Here is a 23,984-nt window from a genome sequence, read left to right on the forward strand (position 1 = left end):
GCACCAAAACGGCCAGACACAAGAACAGTTTTTCCCCAGGCCATATCCCACCTGAACAACACATAACACACCTCAGGACTGTACATCTGTAAATAACTCATCAAAATTTATTCTGTAAATAGCACATATGCAGATTCACATTTCTGTCTACTGACATTTTATTTTTTCTATATATTTTATTACTATGTGGTTATTTATAACTTATTGTCTATTCTCTTTATTATTAGTGTTTTTATTACCTTAAATTATATGTATGTCTGCACTATGTTTGTACTTTCTGTACTGGAAGCTCCTGACATCAAGACAAATTCCTTTTGTGTGTAAACGCACTTGGCAATAAAGCTCTTTCTAATTCTGATTCTGAGTAGAACTGACTTATAAAATACATATTAAAGGTGTGCTTGTCCATGGGCGTGACACCTGAGGCTGAGACTACCACTGTACACAAGCAGCACTGCGCTTACAAACACATCTTTAATCAAAATGTCATAACCTGCTCTTCCTGTGATATGAATCACTCTCTGTTGATGTATGTAAGGTGTGGGGGGAGGAGCAAATGACAGACATAGTGGGTGTGGCGTCAGGCCTCTGAGAAGCTTTTATTTAACAGAAAATAAAACATAAAAATGTCCAAAATGGGAATAAAGTGTCCAAGGGGAAATAGTGTCTAAAATAAACAGGGGATCTGATGTCCTCATTGTGCCAGGGAATTGTGAAGGAAGGGCAGTGTTCAGGAAGGAGGGGTCCAGGTAGGGGGCAGAGTCCGGTGGCCGCACGCACTCCCCTCTCTGGTCTGAGGCGTGAGGGGTGGCGGCTTCGTCACAGCGGCTCTTCTTCCCTGTCCCATGGCGCTTCAGGGGATTAACGGCCCGGCATCCTGGCCCGTCAACCACATCACGGGTGTGGTTCCATTCTGGACAGCAGGTCCAACAGCTTGTGTCTCTGGCGGTGTGGGAGTCCCTCTACGCTCGCCCCCCCGGACCCACGAGGACACCAGCGTGCATGCACAGGGGGAAGAGACCGGCCTCTCGAGGAGAGGCGCGCTCAGCTTTTAACATTGGCGGTGATGAGGCTCCATTTACTTCAGGTGTGCCTTGTCACATGCCGCCAGACCTGGCTGTTTCTGTGACCCTCCTCTCTCACACATGCACGCCTGTCAGGAGCCTGGTGAAGGGTGGCGATTAAGGGAAGGGTGATGATGATAATTAGGGGGAGCCAGCCGATCTATCTCTTTATGTTTTATGCTGACTTCAGTGAGTTTCTGTGTGTGTTTTAGTCACGTACAGTCAACTATCGAGTCAAATCTAAATCTATACATCAGGTTCAAAAGTTTCTTTAAGGTAAAAACTCCCCACTTTCACTCTTTTGTTAAGTATTTTTGTTCAGCCTTTCTTGGATGCTCTCATAACATCTGCTGGTTCTGGTCATCCACAGTCTGTACAGTTACACATACACGAAGCCCCCATCAGACCAAAGATAGACCATGAAGATCCTTCGTTCATTCTCCTATACAAACATCTGCAATTTTGTTTCTGGTGTCCTTTGACAGCTTTTTGGTCTTGGCCATGGTGGAGTTTGGAGTGTGACTGTTTGAGGTTTTGGACAGGTGTCTTTTATACTGATAATGAGTTCAAACAGATGCCATTAATACAGGTAACGAGTGGAGGACAGAGGAGGCTCTTAAAGAAGAAGTTACAGGTCTGTGAGAGCCAGAAATCTTGCTTGTTTGTAGGTGACCAAATACTTATTTTACCGAGGAATTTACCAATTAATTCTTTAAAAATCCTACAATGTGATTTTCTGGATTTTTTTTCTCATTTTGTCTCTCATAGTTGAGGTATACCTATGATGAAAATTACAGGGCTCTCTCATTTTTTAAGTGGGAGAACTTGCACAATTGGTGGCTTACTAAATACTTTTTTGCCCCACTGTATGTAAGGTGTGGGGGGAGGAGCAAATGACAGACATAGTGGGTGTGGCGTCAGGCCTCTGAGAAGCTTTTATTTAACAGAAAATAAAACATAAAAATGTCCAAAACAGGAATAAAGTGTCCAAGGGGAAATAGTGTCTAAAATAAACAGGGGATCTGATGTCCTCATTGTGCCAGGGAATTGTGAAGGAAGGGCAGTGTTCAGGAAGGAGGGGTCCAGGTAGGGGGCAGAGTCCGGTGGCCGCATGCACTCCCCTCTCTGGTCTGAGGCGCGAGGGGTGGCGGCTTCGTCACAGCGGCTCTTCTTCCCTGTCCCATGGCACTTCAGGGGATTAACAGCCCGGCATCCTGGCCCGTCAACCACATCACGGGTGTGGTTCCATTCTGGACAGCAGGTCCAACAGCTTTTGTCTCTGGCGGTGTGGGAGTCCCTCTACGCTCGCCCCCCCGGACCCACGAGGACACCAGCGTGCATGCACAGGGGGAAGAGACCGGCCAGGAGAGGCGCGCTCAGCTTTTAACATTGGCAGTGATGAGGCTCCATTTACTTCAGGTGTGCCTTGTCACACGCCGCCAGACCTGGCTGTTTCTGTGACCCTCCTCTCTCACACATGCACGCCTGTCAGGAGCCTGGTGAAGGGTGGCGATTAAGGGAAGGGTGATGATGATAATTAGGGGGAGCCAGCCGATCTATCTCTTTATGTTTTATGCTGACTTCAGTGAGTTTCTGTGTGTGTTTTAGTCGCGTACAGTCAACTATCGAGTCAAATCTAAATCTATACATCAGGTTCAAAAGTTTCTTTAAGGTAAAAACTCCCCACTTTCACTCTTTTGTTAAGTATTTTTGTTCAGCCTTTCTTGGATGCTCTCATAACATCTGCTGGTTCTGGTCATCCACAGTCTGTACAGTTACACATACACAAAGCCCCCATCAGACCAAAGACAGACCCTGAAGATCCTTCGTTCATTCTCCTATACAAACATCACATATATATAATTTTTTTTGAGAGTCAGTTAAATGTTTACTACTGAGATACTAAATGTTAATTACTATATTTATTTATTTGTTGCGTCCTTTTGGGACAGTAATTTGCTGTTTGAGCTACTACTATCCATCATGGTTGTGCTGGTGTAAAACAACGCACACATTACTCCCCCCTTCCCGGAGGCTGGACGGAACCTGGTACCGTGGCTGTACAAAAAAAAGGAGGGAGGGGGTTTGGGAGGAGGATAAGGTGGTGGCGAAGGGAGCGGGCAGATGACCAGAGCGACGACGATGGAGGATGGAGCCACGGAGGAATCAGGAGGAGCCAGGAAGGAGACAGCAGGGAGCTGGAGCAGCCAAGCGGGACCCAGACCGCAGCCATGAATGCGGCCCACGTTGGAGCCAATGAAGGGAGGAGCCATGGTGGAGGAAGGGCTGATGATGGAGCCAGAGGGATGAGGCGAAGCCAGAGGAGTGTAGTCCCAAGGCAATGGCAGGTCGATGACTAACCAAGGCAGAGCCGGAGGGACGAGGGAGCCCAGCAAAGCTGTAGGACTGACAGGCCACGGTGGAGATGAGGGAGCTAGGAGTCATGGTGTAGCCGCTGGGTCAACGGGCCGCGGCAGAGTTCGTAAATCAGAGGCTGGAGGTGGAGACAAGGGATCCTCCAGCCACAACGTCGATGGAGACTGGCAGACCCGCGGCGAACCCACAACACAGATGGTGGGCTGAGGATGAGCTGTGGTACTGGCAGGATGCAGCGGCAGCAGGGTAGAAGATGGCAGACTCATGAGAGGAGGTGGGAGAGGGAGGCTGGGTGACAGACAGGGCTTTTTGGGAAGGTGTATTCCGCCCACACACACACCAGAGCGTGACTTCCAGCACAGGGAGTGCTAGAGACAGGGAAATGACCTCCATGGTCGTAATAGAGCAGACTGACAGTTCAGGGCATAGAAACAGTTCATTACAGACCTCCATGGTTATGATGGGACAGACAGAAGGTTCATAAATGGCCTCATTGGCCGTAACTGGACAGGCAGAGAGTTCAAACGAAGACGGGAGAAGAGGTATGTCCACATATAAATCGTTTCCCTTCTGAGTCCAGCGGTAGCTCACCCCCAGCAGTGGTGCAGTGGGTGGGGCTTTCCTCCTTGCCCTCGCGCTCCACTGTGACTTCCTCCGCGGCGGGCTTAGTTGCCGGCTTACGCATCTGGTCAGACATTGGTTGAGGCTCTGGCCCCGGGGCGATCCTCAGCTCTGTCGCTCCTATAGGCGATGGCTCGTCGGTCGCAGCTGGCTCTGGCTTTCCGTCTGCAGTGGGCTCAGGTTGATGCTTCACGCAGCGAGGTGATGCTTGGCTGGGCTCTGGGTCCGGAGTGGGACTTGCGACATCTTCCTCAAGTGCGGTCATGAACGGAGATCCATTTGTCACCAATACCCACCCCACAACGGTGGCAAAATTCTCCCGAAGACCATCTTCTGACGACCGCGCTCTGCAAGCGGTGTTGATGCTCGCGTTGTAGAACACGCAGAGGCAGTCGTCCGGGTTGCTAGTGTGATGAGCCACTTCCTGAAACAGTCTGGTATGGTCCCCGAGAGATTGCTCCCCCTGCTCCAAAACTTTTAAAAACGGGAAAACAAAACACGGGGACACACGATGCTAAAAGGGCTTTAACCTCTTAAGATCCAAGACAATATTTTTAGGAAACAAATTGTTTTTTTCATGTCTTTACATTGTTTAGAGCATAAAATAAAAAAATTACAAAAATAATATTTCATTCAGATGCTATGCTATGTCGTCGGTAGAGGACATCGGGACTCAATAAAAAAAAAAAACATGAATGAACATGCATAGGCAAAAACAATAGCTTTTTTTAAATCACCAATACATTTTTAGTTTCAGGATTTTTTTTTTTTTAGCAAACTTTGTATAAAGATGATTCTCAACTATGTTATAACAGAATGATTTGATATACCATTTTTCTTTTTGCAAAATGTGTGTACAATGGCCATAAACGGGTTTTCTCATTATATGCAATGTATCTATAAACTCAATCTAATTTGCATATTAATGTGTTTTCGGGGCAACATATTATGAAAAAAATAAGTGTAATAATGGGAGTAATATTTGACAAGATTTTCATAATAATATATAATATTTCATAGAATATTGAATCAGAATTTCTTTACCTATTCATTTGTTATGTCTCCCAAAATGCTAATAAACATGCTTTGAGTCCCAGTGTCCTCATATGAGGACATGTATGAAATCAACATTCTTTTTCGTAACAGCGAGTCATATTTTGATTTGAAACCCCATAACATTTTCCTGAGATGTTGATTTATGACTGACAGTTTAAAAATTTGACAGATTTAAATGATAATTACAAAATATTATCATATTTCCATAAGAGTGTCACTAAATTAATATCAGACGTATTTGAAGACCAAGGAGAGGGAGTGGTCATAGTGAAACATCCAAACATTTAGTATCTCTGAAAAGCCCTGAATGTGCTCTGTACAGGACATTCCAGACAACTGTGGCATGTATAGTCTCAGAGAAATACACCAAAATATAATGTCCTCATATGAGGTCACAGGGTCTCAGGAGGTTAAGTGCTCCCTTTAAGGGCTATGTTTTTTTGTGTTCCACTTTGCTGCATTTTAATTGTTGTTGTTGCACTATGACTTGTACAATTGTGTTTTTTGGTTGTTTGTTTCTCACTTTAAACTATCTTTCTCACGCTAAACTTTCTTTTTTTATGGCCGGTTATTACAACTGTCATGGTTGTGCTGGTGCAAAACAACAAACAATTCCACAAGGACTTTTACTTATAATGCTGATAAGGGGTACATCCACACACACAAGTAACAGAGTACAATAACCAGCAACTCAGGGAACAAAATGGGGAGACTTTATACAAACACAAATGAGGGACTAAGGATTTAATGAACTCGATACAGGTGAACTGAATAAGACAATCAAGGGGAAACAGAAACTGGGTCAAAGACCAAAACAAGGGAGGAGAACAGGGAAACACAGGAAACAGAAACAAAGTCCATATCCGTGACACTTTGTATAAAGATGATTCTCAACTATGTCCACGACATAGTTCATGAGTAAACTAATCTAAATATATAGCTTTTTTTTCTACCAACATAATGTCGAAAACCTACATGTACAATTCCTGTTTTCCATGATTTTAAGATCCCTTAAAGACAGAAATTTCTGTAAAATAGACATGCCCCCTTTCTTGATTTCTTGACAAGACTTCTGGGGGCCCTATGCAAAACTATGTCGGGGTATGAGTGGTTATGAACGAATAAATGAAACGCATTTGTCTGTGTTTCACTCCATCTCGAATCGCGCTCGTGGAAAGTGCTTGAGAAACCGTGTCTCTTCTGTTGCTCGGAACGCTTTCAACTCGTTATTTTTGTCTCGAGCAAGACTGTACGACATTCACATTACATGATTTGACTGATATTTACGTAGAAAGGGCAACAGTGCACCACATTAAAATAAATGATCATTCATGTTTTCGTAACCGCTGGCCAAATTAAAAAAACAAAACTAAAGTTAAATCATCTTTGAGAGCAAGGGGGCCCTACACAGCTTGCATATTTTGCATATAGGGAGGATCTGCTCTGAGTAGACAACATAAAAGGTGACCTGACCACAAAGTTAATGTTGTATGATGTAATTCTATGTCTCTGGCCTCACATCACATCTGACTCTTTAAAGGGATAGTCCATCCAAAAATGTAAAACTCTCTCATGATTTACTCACCCTCATGCCATCCCAGATGTTTATGACTTTCTTTCCTCAGATGAACACTAACAAAGACTTTTAGACAGGACCACTTCAGAAACCACACAAAGTGAACACAACAGTACAAGGTTATTATAGTTTTGAATTTTTACATTTGTTTTATTTTAATTTTTTCAAATTTGCTATAAAATTCAGTTGAGTTTTTATTAGTTTCATTCATATTTTTCTTAGTTTTAGTTTATTTTTTATTTTGTGAACGCATTTTTATTTAGTTTTTATATAGTTTAGTTTCAGTTTTAGTTTCAGTTTTAATTAAAGTTTAGCAGAATTAACAGATCACTTCCAGTGCGCAGGCCAAAGAAAGACATAGGCATAATTTAACCTTAGTAAGGCAAACATATAGCGACACAAATTAACGCATGCTGAGATTGATTAGATAGTAAAGGTATACAAATATATGCCAACGTGTCAGGATTGGACCTGTTTTGTCATGTGTTTCAGTTCCTGTTTTGACTTATTTGGTCATGTTCCTGTCCTCGTTTACTTTGATTATGTTCCATTGTCACCTGTGTTCCCCAATCATCCCCTGTATAAAAGTCCTAGTCTGTTCAGTTTGTGTTTATCAGGTCTAATTGTTTCTATGTGTGTTTGCCCAGCTCCTATTGTGGATTATCCCATGTTTTCATGATTAAAGACTGTGAATGCTACTCCGTGTCTCCTATGTTCTTGAACGTGACAGAAGACCTGACCCAAAAACAGTTACCGCCATGTTTTCCCCTCCGTTTGTTTTCTTGTTTTTCCCAGTATCTTTTTTTTTCCGTTGCATTCCCTGTATGGATGCCTTTTTTCCCCCGAATACCTCCTCCTCCTGCTGGAGCAGGGGAACAAAGCTCTCGAGGACCATACTATACTGTTCCAGCTGGTAGCAAGCACCACCAGCTACCTGGATGACACATTCGGTGTGTTCTACGACGCCAGTCTAAACATCGAGTGCAGTCTCAACATCCACTCCTCCGGCTGCACCTCGTCGATCTGTCCCACCGGCTCCATTGGGCTCCTTCCTCCCGCCAGCTCCACCTTGGTCCTCAGTCGCTCCGGCTCCGCTGCGGATATCCGCCTCGGTCGCCAGAGCCCTCGGCTCCACCCTGGCCCCCCGGGTCCTCGGCATCCCCCTGGTTCGTTGGCTCTCCGTCTCCACCTTGGGCTCCTCCACCACCTGCTCCACCACCGTTGGTCGGCCCCCTGGAGTCAGCGGCCTTTCCTCCTCCATGGCTCCTCTCTCCGTCGTCTCCACCGTGGGTTATCATCATGGCTGTGGCCTGGGTCCTGCTTGTCTCCTCCTGCTCTGGGCCCCTCCTGTCTCCTCCCTGGCTCCTCCCTCCTTCGTCGCCTCCTTGGTCTCTTTCTGCCGGCCCCCTCCCGGGTGTCTGTCCTCCTCCCTAGCTCCCACCTATGCCTCTGTTGTTGCCTACGGTGCGAGGAAGGAAATGTCAGGATTGGACCTGTTTTGTCATGTGTTTCAGTTCCTGTTTTGCCTTATTTGGTCATGTTCCTGTCCTCGTTTAGTTTGATTATGTTCCATTGTCACCTGTGTTCCCCAATCATCCCCTGTATAAAAGTCCTAGTCTGTTCAGTTTGTGTTTGTCAGGTCTACTTGTTTCTACGTGTGTTTGCCCAGCTCCTATTGTGGATTATCCCATGTTTTCATCATTCAAGACTGTGAATGCTACTCCGTGTCTCCTACGTTCTGCCCGCATCAGCGTAACGTGACACAAAGTAAGCAGGCAAGCCTTTTTTACTAAATTAATCTACACAAGTCGCGCTTAATGTCATATCCAATGATGTGTGTTGAGATATTTAGTATGAAAATAAATGTAGCCTGATTTGGTTATAAGTCTTTTCTTATTTAATCATGATATTGTAACTGGTGTCTTGCTCACTTTTCCGTGAACAGCCGTGCATCAATCAAAACTGTGACTAATGAAATTCAATAATAACAGCAATCGCATTTAACAGTACCCACCCAGCACCAGACGTCATTTGGACGTCGTTTTTGGGCTAAATCAAGTCGGCCCGTCATGGACTTCTTTTAGCCCAAAAAGCGACGTTGAAAATTGGTCTTTGTTTGGTCCGTCGGATTTGGTCCAAATTTAGCCCTAAAGCGACGTTGAAAATTGGTCTTTGTTTGGTCTGTCGGATTTGGTCCAAATTTAGCCCTAAAGCGACGTTGAAAAGTGGTCTTTGTTTGGTCTGTCGGATTTGGTCCAAATTTAGCCCTAAAGCGACGTTTAAAATGGGGTTTTGTTTGGTCCGTCTAATTTAGTCCAAATTTAGCAGAAGCACGTTTCGGAGGACATAGCCCTAATAAATAGATTATAGACATTTGACATGAAGCACTGTTGAATATATTGAAAAATATTTTTAAAATATATTTAAAAAATACATAAAGCTTAAAAATCCTACAGTGGATCTAAAATATTAATAATTAATCATAATTAGTTATGGTTAATTATTCATATTTCCCCATGAGCTAATCCGCTACAACATTTTCAATATTTTAAAGATGTATTGTTTTGAAAAATTATGTTTATACAGAAAAGATGGATTCATTTGATAAAGTTACAGTAAAGAATTGTTTAAAAAAAAACTTTCAAATAAGTACTGCTGTTTTGCAAGTTCTATTCTAAGAATACTGTAAAATATCATGGTTTCCACAAAAATATTGGGCAGCACAACTGAAATGTTTCTTGAGCACCAAATCAGCATATTAGAATGATTTATGTTTTGTTTCTCACTTTAACCAAACCAGCAACAATGTAGGCAGTGACATTTAAATGGTGCTAAGTTGGTACTAAGGGGCTTAAAATGTGCCAAGAAAATATCCCCCACACCATTACACCAGCACCTTGAAGGCAGGATGGATCTATGCTTTCGTGTTGTTTATGCCAAATTATGCCCCTACCATCTGAATGTTGCAGCAGAAATCGAGACTCATCGGACCAGACAACCTTTTTCCAATTGCCTGTTGTCCAATTTTGGTGAGCCTGTGCAAATTGTAACCTCAGTGTTGTCCAATTTTGGTGAGCCTGTGCAAATTGTAACCTCAGTTTCCTGCTTTTAGCTGAGAGGAGTAGCACCCAGTGTGCTCCTCTGTTGCTGTAGCTCATCTGCTTCAAGGTTCGATGTGTTGTGAATTCAGAGATGCTCTTCTGCATACCACTGTTGTAACAAGTAGTTATTTGAGTTACAGTTGCCTTTTTTATCAGTTTGGAACCAGTCTGGCAATTCTCCTCTGACCTCTGGCATCAACAAGATATTTTTGTGTCCACAGAACTGCCGTCACTTGATATTTTCAAATTTTTTGACCATTGTGTGATTGTGTGTGAAAATCCTAGAAGATAAGACAAGCATGCCTGGCACCAATAACCATGCCACATTCAAAGTCCCCATTAATGCTCATCTTGACCGTGTCTACATGCCTAAATGCAGTTTCTGCCATGTGATTGGCTGATTAGATATTTATGTTAACAAGCAATTAAACGGGTATAATTAAACCTAAAATATGAACCTCAAATCTGATTGTCTGAGAGGTATTTTCAGCCATGAGATATTCTATCACCAAGGGAACCATTTCACCATTTCTCACAGAGAGTGTCATGGCGGATGTCACGAATCCTGTCCATGGACTTCCGTTCAATCACCACCAGAGGTCACCCTTTCATTTCTGTAATGGGGCTGATGAGACGGGAGACGTGTGGATCCATCTGCAAGCTTTATTTTCAGAGACGTGGTCATAACAGGCAGGGTTGAACAATGGCAAACAAGTATGTGGTGGGCAAAACACAAGAACAGTCCTAGGGCTAGCGTAGGTCAACGATCGGCAGACAGAATCACAGGGGCGCCAAAGTTGCATCAACTTTCAGTGGAGGGACATTTGTGCTTCAAAGATGAATTAAAAACTTATGGGTTTGGAAAAACATGAGGCTCAACTAACCCTTCAAAGCAAATTATTATTACTTTTGTGCTTTTTTGGGTCACTACTTGATGGCCAAAGAACACCAATTACATCACCAATTGTCTTTCTAAGTCCTTCTGGGACAATGAATTACAGAAGACTCAACACTTATGGAGCCGATGGTTTAGTCTGTATTAAGGCAGCCATCCTGATTGCCTAGCTGTGGGATCTACTGTACTCTCGTTGTGTGCTACAGCCAAGCTCAGATTCAGCTACACCTGGCAAAGCTCTTACATCAACACCATATGCTGCCTCTCCGCACGAGCTCTCATGCTATGCTAGAGAGTGGAAACGGAACGAAAAAGGCCCATTAAATGTCACATAAACCATAAATCTCAGCTCCCTGCAGAAATGCTCTGCTCAAACCTGCTCTTGCACAGAAGAGATTTCTTGTCTTGCAAGTGGGATATAGATCAGTGGTTCTCAACTGATTTTGTTTCAGGTCCCAGATTAGACATTTACATTTAGTAAGTGGTGAAGAACACAATACAACACTGTACAACACTGTTCAGCTTTCAAAAGTAAACAAATATGTCCTTAAAATCTATCTATACATTGCATTTATTGCATTATATTACACAATCCTACATCAGACGAAAAAATACTATTTTTGGGTGTTGACCCACCAGATGAGACCCAACCTATGATCTAGAGAGCATTAACATAACTTCCACCTGAGAGCATTTTTTTTTGTTAATGAGTTCTGATGGTTTGTTGTGATCTGAAATTACCAGTCAGTTAAATTGTAAATTGTCTATGCTAGTTCAGTGGGTAAGGAGTGTTCCTTAAGTTCAGTCTTCATTGTTCATATTGTGATTGTACAGATTTTTCAGTCTGAATACATTCCGTCATATTGCATATTCTGAATGCAAAGTTTTTATACCGTAAACTCTGCAATCTGATGAAAATATCTATTATGTTGTACATATGCATTGTGCGTAAATGTCTGAACATGCAAAGAGCATAATTTTTGTCCGTTACCATAGCTGTGAGAAGCTTATGGGTCCTATTGAAAAAATCAATGAGATAACTGACCGTACCCACTGTATATATATATATATATATATATATATATATTGTTTTAACTTTTTTTTGTGTGCCAATTGATAAAGCTTGGATTCCTCCTCCAATGTAAATCTATAGCCCTTTTTTAGATGGGATTAGTTATCATTCTTACAACCAGACATTTGTGAGATTGTCTGTCCGAATGTACCGATTCGAATAGGACTAACATCCTTGTGTTTCTTACAGAGGAGGAGGGTATGTTTTCTAGAAGGTCATGTGCTGAAGTTAAGTGCATCATATTGTCATGAATATGTTCAGTTAGTTTGGACTTTTAGTTTGTTTTCATTAGTTTCATGGTTTCCTCAGTTTTTTCCCCCCGCTTCTCTTTGTGTTGTCATAGTTACTGATATGATTAGTTATTTAGTTTCAGCTGTGTTTGGGTAATTTACCTTGTTTGTGTCATGTGTCTTGCTCAAGGGTCTCACCTCAGTCGTGGTAATGAGGGTGGAAGAGAACGCTGATTGATTAGTTAATCTCTCGAGTCTTCGGGTTTGAGTCGTTCGTTCATCATGTGACAGCCCCATAAGCTTTAACCTATGCAATCTGAGCCGGAAAGAGAATTGGTTAGTTCATCTCTCGAATCTTTCTAATCATTTGTTCTTTTGTCATGTGACGTGACAGCATTGGATAGAGAAATTAGTTAATTTACAAGCTTCCTTACAAACGGGTGCATAGTTATTATTAGTATTATCATTATTATAATTATTATTTACTCTTACAGTTATGTGATGCGTTTCTGGTCTTAAATTGTAGCTTTTTACTTCTTACAGTTTATAAATGTGTGAATTTCTGTCATGATGGTTCTTTTCCATAACACTGAATGTTGCAATAAAGGTGATAAAGAGTTGGTTATTATTATTATTAAGTCTCTCTCCGATTCAGACTGCATAGGTTAAGCTTATGGGCCTGTCACATGATGAATGAATGACTCGAAAAACCTGAAGACTCGAGAGATGAACTAATCAATTATCTTTCCGGCTCAGACTGCATTGCTTAAGCTTTTGGGGCTGTCACGTGATGAATGAACGACTCAAACCCGAAGATGGAGGCCACAAAGAAATAACTCTCTGTAGCGAGAGGAGGCCTGAGAACACTCACAGTAAATGACCGAGCTCTAGGAGCGGAGACCTCAGCATGTCGACTCTCTAAAATGAGAGGAGGCCTAACTATGCCCCACGATCAGAACAGGGGGGGGGGATGTTATTTAGCCTCTGGGACCCTAGAGCACTCAGAGCGTTTACTCTGGATCATTTCCCTGGGATCTTTCCTTCTCCCTCTAGCTTCGTGCCTCCTCCGTGCTCTACCCCTCAAAGGAGGGAGAGCACGAGAAGCAGCCCCCTTCATGACTTGAGGCTTGGACCGGTGCAGTATAAACCTTTAATAGTATAAACCTACACCTTTGCCTCCTGAAACTTCCCAACCACCGTCTCAACGGATGTACTGAAAAGGTCAGAAGGCAAAACTGGCGCATCGGTTTTTCTCCTTCTCCTCAATGTCTGCCAGGTTGCCATCATGGCTGGCATGGATCGACCGATAGCTGCGACAGTTTGTTTTTTGTGATCGGAGAGCCAAATCTGTGGAACGGCGCAGCTCCTCCGCCGCCTCTGGGAAGAGTCCCTGGCCCAGGTCCTTTAGCAGATCAGTCTGGTATAATTTCCAAATTATAAATATTCATACCTTTCTCAAATTCGTCGGCAAGCTCCACCTGCGAACTGCACGATTGCAGTCTCTTACTCGCCTCGGCTGCAGTGGGTCCTGAATCGCGAGGTGAAGATGGCTGTCCTAATTCTCTCAAGAAAAGCGCTCGCAATGCATGCAAACATCCCCCTCAAGGACTGAGCGTGCATGCTCCTCATCCAGGCACATAACACACATAACATGTGTGTCATCAGGTGTCAAGAAATGCTGACACGGATGAACACAGTTTCTAAATTTTGCGGTGCTAATGCTTGCCATAGTTTGCCTGTTTAGACAAACACTTAAACAAACAGTCTCCTGAAGACAAGAGGATGGCGTATTTTACAGGTGCCCTTTTATACTCTCGGTATAATAAAATAAATAAATACATAACTACATAAATAAAAACCTTGAACAAAATAAGTTGAGAGAAATCAAGATTAATAGTCTAAATCTGTGACATGAAAAATGCCTAGAAATCCTAAAAAAAAGTAGGATATACCAGTTGTGATGTCATAGGCTGCCACCTGCCAATGCCAAGTTCATTGTCAGGTTTACTTTAGACTCATGCTTCAGACACTGGTCATGCTGGATGCATTCCCCATAGCGCCCTCTGGGCGATGCAGCCTAGAGTTCCTATTCGAGAGGGAACTAGGGCTTATGTGAAATATATATATTTATTTTGTATTTATTTTTTTTGCAGTTTTGCTATTATTGCATAGGACAGAAGAGACTTTACAAGAAGCAAGGACAGAGAAAAAGCAGAGTAGTGTGGCATAGAAAAAAAACAAAACAAGAGGAAGAAGAAAATATGTGTAGATTTTTGCTGGTCATAGCAAAAACAGAATTTATTATGCTTTAATCTTCGGCGTAATTAACTGAAATAGGGTCAGAGATGACGGCTTTTGGAGTAATTACTCAGGCTAAAACATGCCCACATAGGCAGTACTCCCAAAGGGATGTGAGCCGTGGAGGGCTGAAGGAAAGGTCGGCGCCTTACAGAGACACCCTCACTGCTCCTCTCTCCTTCCTTGTCTCTGTTCTTTTCACTCATCTCTCCAGAGTGCTCACCTTTGTGTCTCTGTCCTTAATGAGTGAGAGCACTGCCATACTGACTCTTCCAGTTCGAGCTGCCACACGAAGATTTAAAATTTACCCCTCTAAATTTGCCACTTAGCTGGGAGAGATTGGTGTTAATGCTGGGGGTCTTAAGTTATTTGGAAAAGTTTCACGAGGTGGGATCTGTTTTGGGACAAGAGGCTTAAATGTTAACAGTATTTGGCTTTTTGACAACTTGACGACAAAGTCTACAAAAAAGTGCCATGTCATGTGTAGGGGGGCACTGGTACCATGGAATCAGGTTACAATGTTTTTTGGATTTTGATTTATTTTTTGAAAATATTTTACTAATATTTGCATACCATGGTGCAATTAATATGGGTAATTATTCAGTTCAATAAAAACATTTTCAGTGTACCATGATAAAACCATCTATTGACACTGTGGTATGGTCAAAGATTTTGTGAGGGTATATTGAAGATAGTTCCTTCAAAATCCCTGCTGAATCAGGACCACAAGTACCGAACACCCCATTAACCTCCAGAACCAATCCGGGGGGCTTTTATTTGCTCTTGAAATTGATTTTGTGCCATAGTTAATTAGTGCCAGCTTTGAGTTTACTTGAATGGATGATGGCTCTGTGAGGAGAGACTGTTGAGGAAACGCAGGAAGCATTCACTCAGAGCCGTCGAGTCAGTGATATGCTTCCTGACCATATTCAAATTCAAATATGATGAAGGTGCTTCAAACAATATTTCAGAATACCCAAATCCCACAATAGTACATAAATGACAAAAGTGAGAAATTAATTGCTTTGCAGAATTTTTGCTCAGTGTGATGCTTGGAGAAAAGACACAACTGCAGATTTGGAGAGTTTGAATAGAAACATGTTTCTGGATCTGTTCCAAAATCTAGTGAGCTGTCTTGCTGCCTACTGCTTAGGTAGCTGCCTTTTTTCTGTTCCTCCTCATATAGGAAACTTGCATTTATTACAGCTTTGGCTCAGTTTGGTTCATTTCCCCCTCAAAACAATCATTTCAGATCTCTGAAAAAAAACAACAAGAAAAAAAAAACATTTTGGTCTCTTTATTATTTTTAGCGAATTGCAAGTGTTTTGCCATGTGTGCTAAAGATTAAATGCAGTTGTCTACCATTTGGAAAATAACCGAATGCAAATTGCTTGCTGATCAAAATGAGTTTTTCTTCCTCCTTCTTTCAGTTTGGTTCATTTCCCCCTCAAAACAATCATTTCAGATCTCTGAAAAAAAACAACAAGAAAAAAAAAAATTTTGGTCTCTTTATTATTTTTAGCGAATTGCAAGTGTTTTGCCATGTGTGCTAAAGATTAAATGCAGTTGTCTACCATTTGGAAAATAACCGAATGCAAATTGCTTGCTGATCAAAATGAGTTTTTCTTCCTCCTTCTTCTTCTTCTTCTGCTGGGCTTTGATGAATGCGAAGACGGGCTTACTTGGGAGACTCAGGCCTCTTCCACACTCATCTGTCAGGAGAGGCAGCCATATCAAACCAGCCACCTCAGAAACAGCCACCCTGGACCTGCTTGCTGGCCTGGATTCAGTGCCTGGAGTGACAGTCACTTAGAGCAGCACTCTGTCTCTCTCTCTCACTTGTTCGTCAGCCTTCAACATTGATATGGCCCAGTAAGGCTGGGCTTTTTTGTTGTTTTCTTGCTGTGCCTCCAGAGAGACCTTTTGCAACTAGGGTTATTTGAAGTACGGCTTATTTAAAATCTGTGAGCATGCACCTTCTCAGCCATTTTTGACACTGCTCTAAAAGTACTTTTTGTTAGGTTCTCATGGGAGGTGAGTTGGCATTGGTACTTACTGACTGACAGCTTTTCTTTGGATTTGATAACAGCATGTGCATTAAACAACACTCCAGCAGACTCCTGTATTGGTAGCCAATGAGCTCGCTGCTCAACATTCAAGTATATGACTAGTGCTTGCTGTAGCAGTTGCAGCTTGCTTCAGAAACCCTCCACCTGTATAGGTCTGCTACGATTAATGTATGCTATATGGGGGTTATTTCATATATGTTATATTTGCAGCAGCAATATTTCTTACATGCTCACAGCAGCATGTTGTGGATTTATTGGCAGAAGCAAGCCTCGGTACTTGCTCTGCTGCAGCAGCAGCAGCATAGCAGATCTATTCCGCCAAGACCAAATACATTAACATTGTCATGTACATTACCATGACAATCTTTCAGAGAGTTGTCATGACAGAAATACATTTATTGCAGGTTGTGCATCTTGTTCTCATTAAGCAGACGTTGACAAAGCACACAACTTTATTACTTGATTAAAAGTACATATACTGCTGGTCAAATATTATTCCATTGAAAGTGAAAGTTGTAAAGACAGATTTTTACTTAAAGTGGTGGTTCAGTGTTTTTTTTCTAGGCTTGATTGTGTTTATGGGGTGCAGTCTAACGTGTTAATGCTTCGTTTTTTAAAGAACGCATTATTTTTTCACATAATTTACCTTTATTCCACACCACTCTGTCCCTTCTCTGAGAAACGGGCTGATCTTGTCCGGTTTTTATGAAAACCCACCCTCAGAAATAGGGGATGGGCTCTGATTGGTTAGCTAGCCCAGTGTGTTGTGATTGGCTAAACCGCCTCTACTGCACGTCTAATTGTCCCGCCCCTCACCTCAGCGCATGTGCTCCGGTTGTAACGGAAGCAAAGTTTCCTTACTTTAACAAAGGAAAACCAGTCTCCTCTTGGCTTATATATCGAAATCCTCCGACATTCTTCTTTACAAATCCTCATTTTGTACTTCTAAGTGATGTTTTATTAACAAATTCCAGGAGGAGCACACGCAGATAATTAACACAGCCAGTCCATCATCAGTAATTACACCATCTATCCAACCAGCACAAGAGAGAACCCCTATAAATAATCAAAGCAGCCTTACCTGCATTATCTCTTGTCTTTCAGCATCCCTCCACCACCCCGACTCCTTACCTTTAGCCCGTTCCTATCCCAGCACGGGGAGGAACACTCTTGGGGCGCTCTGGGTCCGGGCTTAAACCCGAGCTCGGACCCCTCTCCCTGGACAGGGGGAGTTCCCCGGGCTCGAGAGTAATTACCGAGCTCGGAGCCCTCTCCCTGGACTGCACGCCAAATACGCATAACCTTTACTCTGTTCATATGTAAGTGTGAACTCGTGAATAAGTGACCGGTGTTTTGTTTTGATCTCTCCCCTGCGTTTCCGCGTGCGTCACTTCAAAGCTGACCTCATTCGTCATTCCGTGCTTCCGTGTAGGACTGTTGGTGCAAGCTACATTAAAGTGATTATTATGTTTTGAATATGGATATTTTTTTTGTACAAAAACGCATCGAACACATGCATGCAACACCCGCTGAGTGGCATTAAACAGCTTGAAAGATCAAAGACAATTTTTAATATAACTCCGACTGGATTCGTCTGAAAGAAGAAAGTCATATACACCTTGGATGACTTGAGGGTGAGTACTTTGTTGGCTAATTTTCATTTTTGGGTGAACCAACCCTTTAAGTAAAAGAACAGAAGTACTTGCTTTTAAAAGTACTTAAGTAACAAAAGTAAATTTCCTTTTTTATGTCAACTGACAATTATTTTTTTTATTATTGTTGTATGTAATACTTGCAATACCTTATGCCTCTAAAGCTACAATACATTAAGCCTACTGAATGCACTGACTAGCTTGTAGTATCTTTGGAATAAAGAGCTTTTAGAATGTTAAAATCCTATAGAAGTGAAACAAGTAAGGTTGACAAAAAAAAATTAAAAATTTCATTTGACACCCCTACCCACCTCTACAAAAGCAGGATGGTAGTGATCTCACACAGCTCCGGCAGCGTGTACACACATCTATGTGAAGTCATTCATCCACATTTGAACTGAGGGTAAAACCCAGTAACAAAGAATAAAAATGTCATTAGACTGATAGTTGTTAGCTTTTTTATTACATTATCCAAAGGTACATCAGCTGGCAAACCATCAGGTAGTAAAGGCTTAGGATTCTAAAGGGAATGATTGTGGTGAGCAGTTGGGTCAAACTATGGCAGCGATACAGGTTGTGCTAAATCAATGATGGCGCAGTCCACGGAGACATTTAGTTTCTGTGCACTAAAATTTTTGTCTCCTGGCTACCATGCCAGAAGCTGCCATTCTAAAAAAAAAAAAAAAAATTGCCTCAGCAGCTTTTAGATCTTGTTGGTCCGATTTTGTTGAGATGAACTCAACAGAGCTACTGTACCCCCCTCAGCCCCGGAATTCATATCTACTTCTCCTCTTTCTCTCTTTTTTTCTCCGCCATATTAGCTGTTGATTATATGTTTCGCGTGTTGCTCTTTTATTGAGTAGGTCATCCAATAACATAAATTAGTGATTTACACCAATAATGTGATGCGGCTGCTGGGCAATCAACCCTGGTTGTGGAGTAAATGAAGACACTATGGAAAACATATTATGATAATATAAAATACCCTTTCAAAGGCCAGTGTAGGTGTACTGCCAGTTAGTACTTGACTCATTTCGAAATGATATAAAAAATCCAGGGTGGATTTAGTTTGCAATTTGGATTATTTTTATAATATCCCATGACTCCAGATAAATGCAATTTCAACTATTTCTGAAGCGCTTCTTGTTGGAAAGCACTCTTACCAGAATGTTTTTCTGTTGGACTTGCGTAGACCTATGCTATTTCTTTTTATTTTATTTTTTTCTCTTTTGTTTAAAATCTGTTAAATTTTTAAGCAGTGTCTCATGTAGTTTTTTTGTATTTTATGTGGTGACCACTGGGAGGTACTCTGGATATATATTTTTCTTTCTTGGTTTTCTTCACTGACACAATGAATGTTGCAAAGCAAAAGTAAAATTTTCATGCAAGTTTGTTGCATTCTAACAGGAAATAGTTCTGTGTCTTTATTTAATGTCAAAACTTATTTTATAAAGAACACTGCTTTCTCACATAACGCACTAAAGCAGTCCCTGCATACTGTAGAGTGAATACTCCATTCTCGAGCCATCGATATCAACTAATTCAGCATCACCACCATGGACCACACCTGGTAACGTCACATGTAAGAAGGTATAACTTAAGCAGCCTCCTAAGGTATAGTTTGGTCGAATGTGGAATCATGTCTATGATTGTCACAACCATAGATATGTATACGTAGATGCTTCATTAGTGACCGTTATTATGGGCCGCTATTAGTGCTGGGCGGTATGACCAAAAATTTATATCACTGTATTTTTCAAAATTATACCGGTTTCACGGTACATGACGGTATTTGTTTTTCATGCATGACCGGGTGTTAACCATATTTTCTACTGATTGAAAGAGGAAATACTGCAGTATATTGACTTAGAATGCCCTATTTTACTGTCATGATGAGTGAATATTGTCAAAAAATACCACACTAAATAGTGACTAAAAATGACCCCTTTTAATACATGTTAACCATGAGTCACTCTCATTTATAATCGCGGCATCGTCTGATAAAATCAACATGCATCTACACTAAAGAGCGGCTATACGGTTGTTTTAGCTATATTACTTTTTAGTCTCATGCAGCGCACTGCCTGCGTCTGAGTAACAAACTAAAAAAAAACAACAAACAAAAAAGTGCATGTGATATTAACAGACGAACTACGCTCATATTTATAATTCCAAACAATCAGTAAGCGACAGGTGCTAGGAAAGGCTGTTTTGGCTGTTTTGCACTCATTTATTGACGAGTCGGTTGCGGTGCGGCCAACTGAATGCGCTGCTTCTGTGCCGCTCACTACACAGAATGTGGTCAATGTGGATATTGTGGATGAGTTCTTCTGTCATCACATTCTATTAGTTCTACAGCTTCAGTTTCTGAACTTTTTTCACGCTTAGTAACACATACAGCTGTTCCCTCACCACAGTGAAAAGGGACCCCTTTCAAACAGTGTCGTGTTTCGAACATTGTTTAAGCTACGTGGTATTGCGGTATTTTAAAAATTAATATCGTAAAAAAAAATAAACACCGGTATTCGGTATGAACCGGTATACCGCCCAGCACTAGCCGCTGTAAGTAAACGGTCCGCCATATTCGAAGGGTCAACTTGACATTATTCACCATAACAGTAATATAAGTTACCAATGTTTCAAAACTTGTAATATTGAGTTAATACATTTAAAAACACAAACCAACACATTCTCACCTGTAAAAGGTTATCCAGTTTCTTACGGAATTTAAAGGGGTCATATGATGCTTTTTTAAAGATCATTATTTGGTGTAACAGAATATGTTGACATGCTTTAATGTTCAAAAAACACATTATTTTTCAAATACTGTACATTATTGTAGGTCCTCTATGCCCCGCCTCTCTCAAACGCTTCGTTTTCTACAAAGTCCCTCCATTGCTGTTCTGTTGTAAGTAATCTTAAAGATTCCTAAATGCATCTACTTTCGGAAGGCCAAATAAAGTGCTTTTGCTTTCGCCTAGAAACACACAGGTTCTCCCTGACATGGCTGCATCAACACTAACTGTGGTTACTGAAACCACGCCTTCTTTCTTTGCGTGCACATTTGGGCGGCATTATGCTAATATTTCCACATAGTGAGGTAGATATGTGGGGACGTGTTAGAACGAGCCGTTTTAGGGGGGCATGGCAGAGTCTTAACTTTGATAAAGAATATCTCTTTGGTTTTGAGACTTTAGTCTTTGCAACTTCAGGGATCTTATCTATGCACAATCAGCTTGAAACACTCCAAAGAGAAAGGAAAACTTGAAATCGCATCATATGACCCCTTTAAATCCCGGCAGTTTTTACAAGTATCGGCTGTGCAGGATTGTGGCATCTTTGAATATTCATTCAATATTATTATGGTGAATGACGTCAAGTTGACCATTAAAGATGGCAGATGCGTCTATGTGCTTGGCATCATGGGGCATCTACCTATAGTATACATATCTGTGGTCGCAGCTCTGGATTTAATCGACTCTGCTCTTTTAAACAAAACTTGGTTCTCGCGAGACTAGCATATTCTCACTGGAGCTTACGCTACACCTACGTCATTCGGATGGAACACCACTCTCTCGTGTATGCGCATACCAGTTATCAGAAGCTAGAAATTATGGTTTATAAAGTTTTAAATATGGATATTTTTCTTACAAAACGCATTGGTTGTAACATTGGTTGTATTTATTAATTAGACATTGAACCATTTATCTAACCGATTCATTAAAAAAAAAAAAATCATTCAGGAACAAAACAATACTTGTGTGTGTGAGTCTTTGACACAATGAAGAGTTGTGAAATATTTTAAATGAGGTAAATTATAAAAAAAAGACCTGAAAGATTTATTGTAGGGCAAGAGCTGGCACCTACAGGGTTTTACTATAGATGAAGTACATTGACCTCCGTGTGTAGCTCTCCATGTCATGTCAAATCAAATCCATCACCTTTGTTATTGCTGTTTGGGTTATTGGGTGGAGGATGTCTGAAGGGGAATTGTGGGCATTGCCACTGACCGCTAAAGACTACAGGTGATAACTCACTGCACACATACAAGCACACTCATTTTGGCAGATAAAAATGTGTGATAATCTTCCATAGTAGTTTTGCAAAGTTTTGTGTTTTATAATTTTTATTTTATTTTACGTGTCTTACATGAAGAGAAGGTAACACGAATGCTGCCATATTTGAATTGGACACATTTGTACTGACAAATATGGATTTGCACACTCTGTAGATAATCGATGAGGAAGACGCACAGTTTATGACAAACTGCCCTCCAGCAGTGACAGAAAGCACCCCACGAAGGAGGACCAGGATACAGGTGTTCTGGACTGCACCCCCATCAGGCAGTGGCTGTGTACTGTTGAAGTAAGTCTCATAACTATCCTCACCTCATAGTTCTAACCAGGGTGGTATTTTAGGGGGAACCCATGGATCTACAGTCATCATGGTAATAGAACAAAAATGGTTTCTCTTAAAACAATTTCCAAATTGTTGATCACTTGGTACTCTAGATCAGTGTTTCTCAACCCTCATCTTGGAGGAACCCACACTGCAGTCTTCCTGATTAAACACACCTGACTTAACTCATGAGCTCATTAGAATAAACCGCAGGCAGTGGTGGAGGTAACAAATGACATCTACTCACGTTACTGTAATTAAGTAGTTTTTTGGGTACTTGTACTTTTTTGAGGATATTTTTAAAGCTGTACTTTTACTTGTACTTAAGTACAAATTAAGCAAAATAATCTACTTCGTTACTGTTAAATCATAGTTCGTTACAGAGTATGCCCACATTTTGAATTAATATTCAAACCTTTGACAGAACTTCAGTAGCCAATGAAAATAAGATAAAGACATCCGATCATAAAGGGACCAATACAAGCCCTGATATCTGAACCGGGAAAAGTCACCGCTGCAGCAGGTTTTGAAGAGCTTGATCAGACAGTGAGGGAGCTCAGCGTAATTTATGGACTCAAAGTTTGGAGAAACAGACTACATGGTAGTTTTATCATAAATATCTATATTTTGACACTACTACTGAAATATCTGACACGGTTCCATTACTCATTTTCCACAGTATCTACCGAATATACACCGATACAAGCTGCGTCTCTCTTTCCTCTCCGACAATGAGTTTGACACGCATCCGCCTCCTGTCAGTTACACAGTCTGAATGTCCGTGCGGGATTGCAGGTATCCCACAAAATTTTAATTATTCCCGCGCATATGTGGTGAGTACTTTATTGTAACATAAACATGAACACAGTCATGTAATCGCAGAAAACTGGATGCGAGCTCTCAAATAGGCCTAACTTATACAAATGAACTGCCTGTCCTCTCACTCCGATATTGCTTGTGAGCACTCAGACTGTGTGCAATCTCGATCTCGCCGTGCTTTCAAAGTAGAAATTATTTCTCTTTGCTCCTGAATTAAACTGTCACAATTTATCAACCATTTAGAATAGATCCACACCTGACTGAAGAAAATGCTGCTAGAAATTGTACTGGCTGTAAGTGAAATGCACCAGAAAGTCTTTCAACAATCAAAGATGGAACTTTAATTTCTTTAAAATGTAAGTTTATGCTAGAAATGTTTCGGAATGGGATATTTGAATGATTTGTACATAGAAATATCCTAGTCTGTCTAACTGCATTACTACACTGTACAGACATTAGCGGCCAAAGCCATTTGATGTTCAATGTATCTATATAAGTAACATATATGACTCTTAAATCACTGCTTATAAAAAGTCAGTGTTGCCATATTTTGAAGACCTCAACTGAATTGAGGTAATTTGATTTATAATTTTATTACTGACTGGGTACTTGTATTTTTTTGTAAATACAATTCAGTTTGAAATCAAAGTTGAAATGAAGCTTCCTTGTGCTGTAAGCTTTTGCAACATAGTTACCCTATTTTAAATACACAAATACACAGAATGGGCAAATGTTTAAGATTGAGATTTTTGTAATG

At 41.2% G+C, this 23,984-nt stretch overlaps 1 protein-coding gene across 1 annotated transcript in view; it reads left to right on the forward strand.

The window, feature by feature from the left end:
* Positions 1 to 16,316: 16,316 nt before the first annotated feature.
* Positions 16,317 to 23,984, forward strand: part of spon1a (spondin 1a) — a 185,183-nt gene continuing 177,515 nt past the window's right edge. The window contains exons 1-3 of the mRNA XM_016236358.1: positions 16,317 to 16,323; positions 17,463 to 17,542; positions 22,242 to 22,375. Coding sequence (XP_016091844.1) covers positions 16,317 to 16,323; positions 17,463 to 17,542; positions 22,242 to 22,375 — 221 coding nt within the window. The remainder of the gene's footprint in view (positions 16,324 to 17,462; positions 17,543 to 22,241; positions 22,376 to 23,984) is intronic.

Source organism: Sinocyclocheilus grahami, unplaced genomic scaffold (assembly GCF_001515645.1).
Source record: "Sinocyclocheilus grahami isolate Dianchi unplaced genomic scaffold, SAMN03320097.WGS_v1.1 scaffold489.1, whole genome shotgun sequence".
NCBI lineage: Eukaryota > Metazoa > Chordata > Actinopteri > Cypriniformes > Cyprinidae > Sinocyclocheilus > Sinocyclocheilus grahami.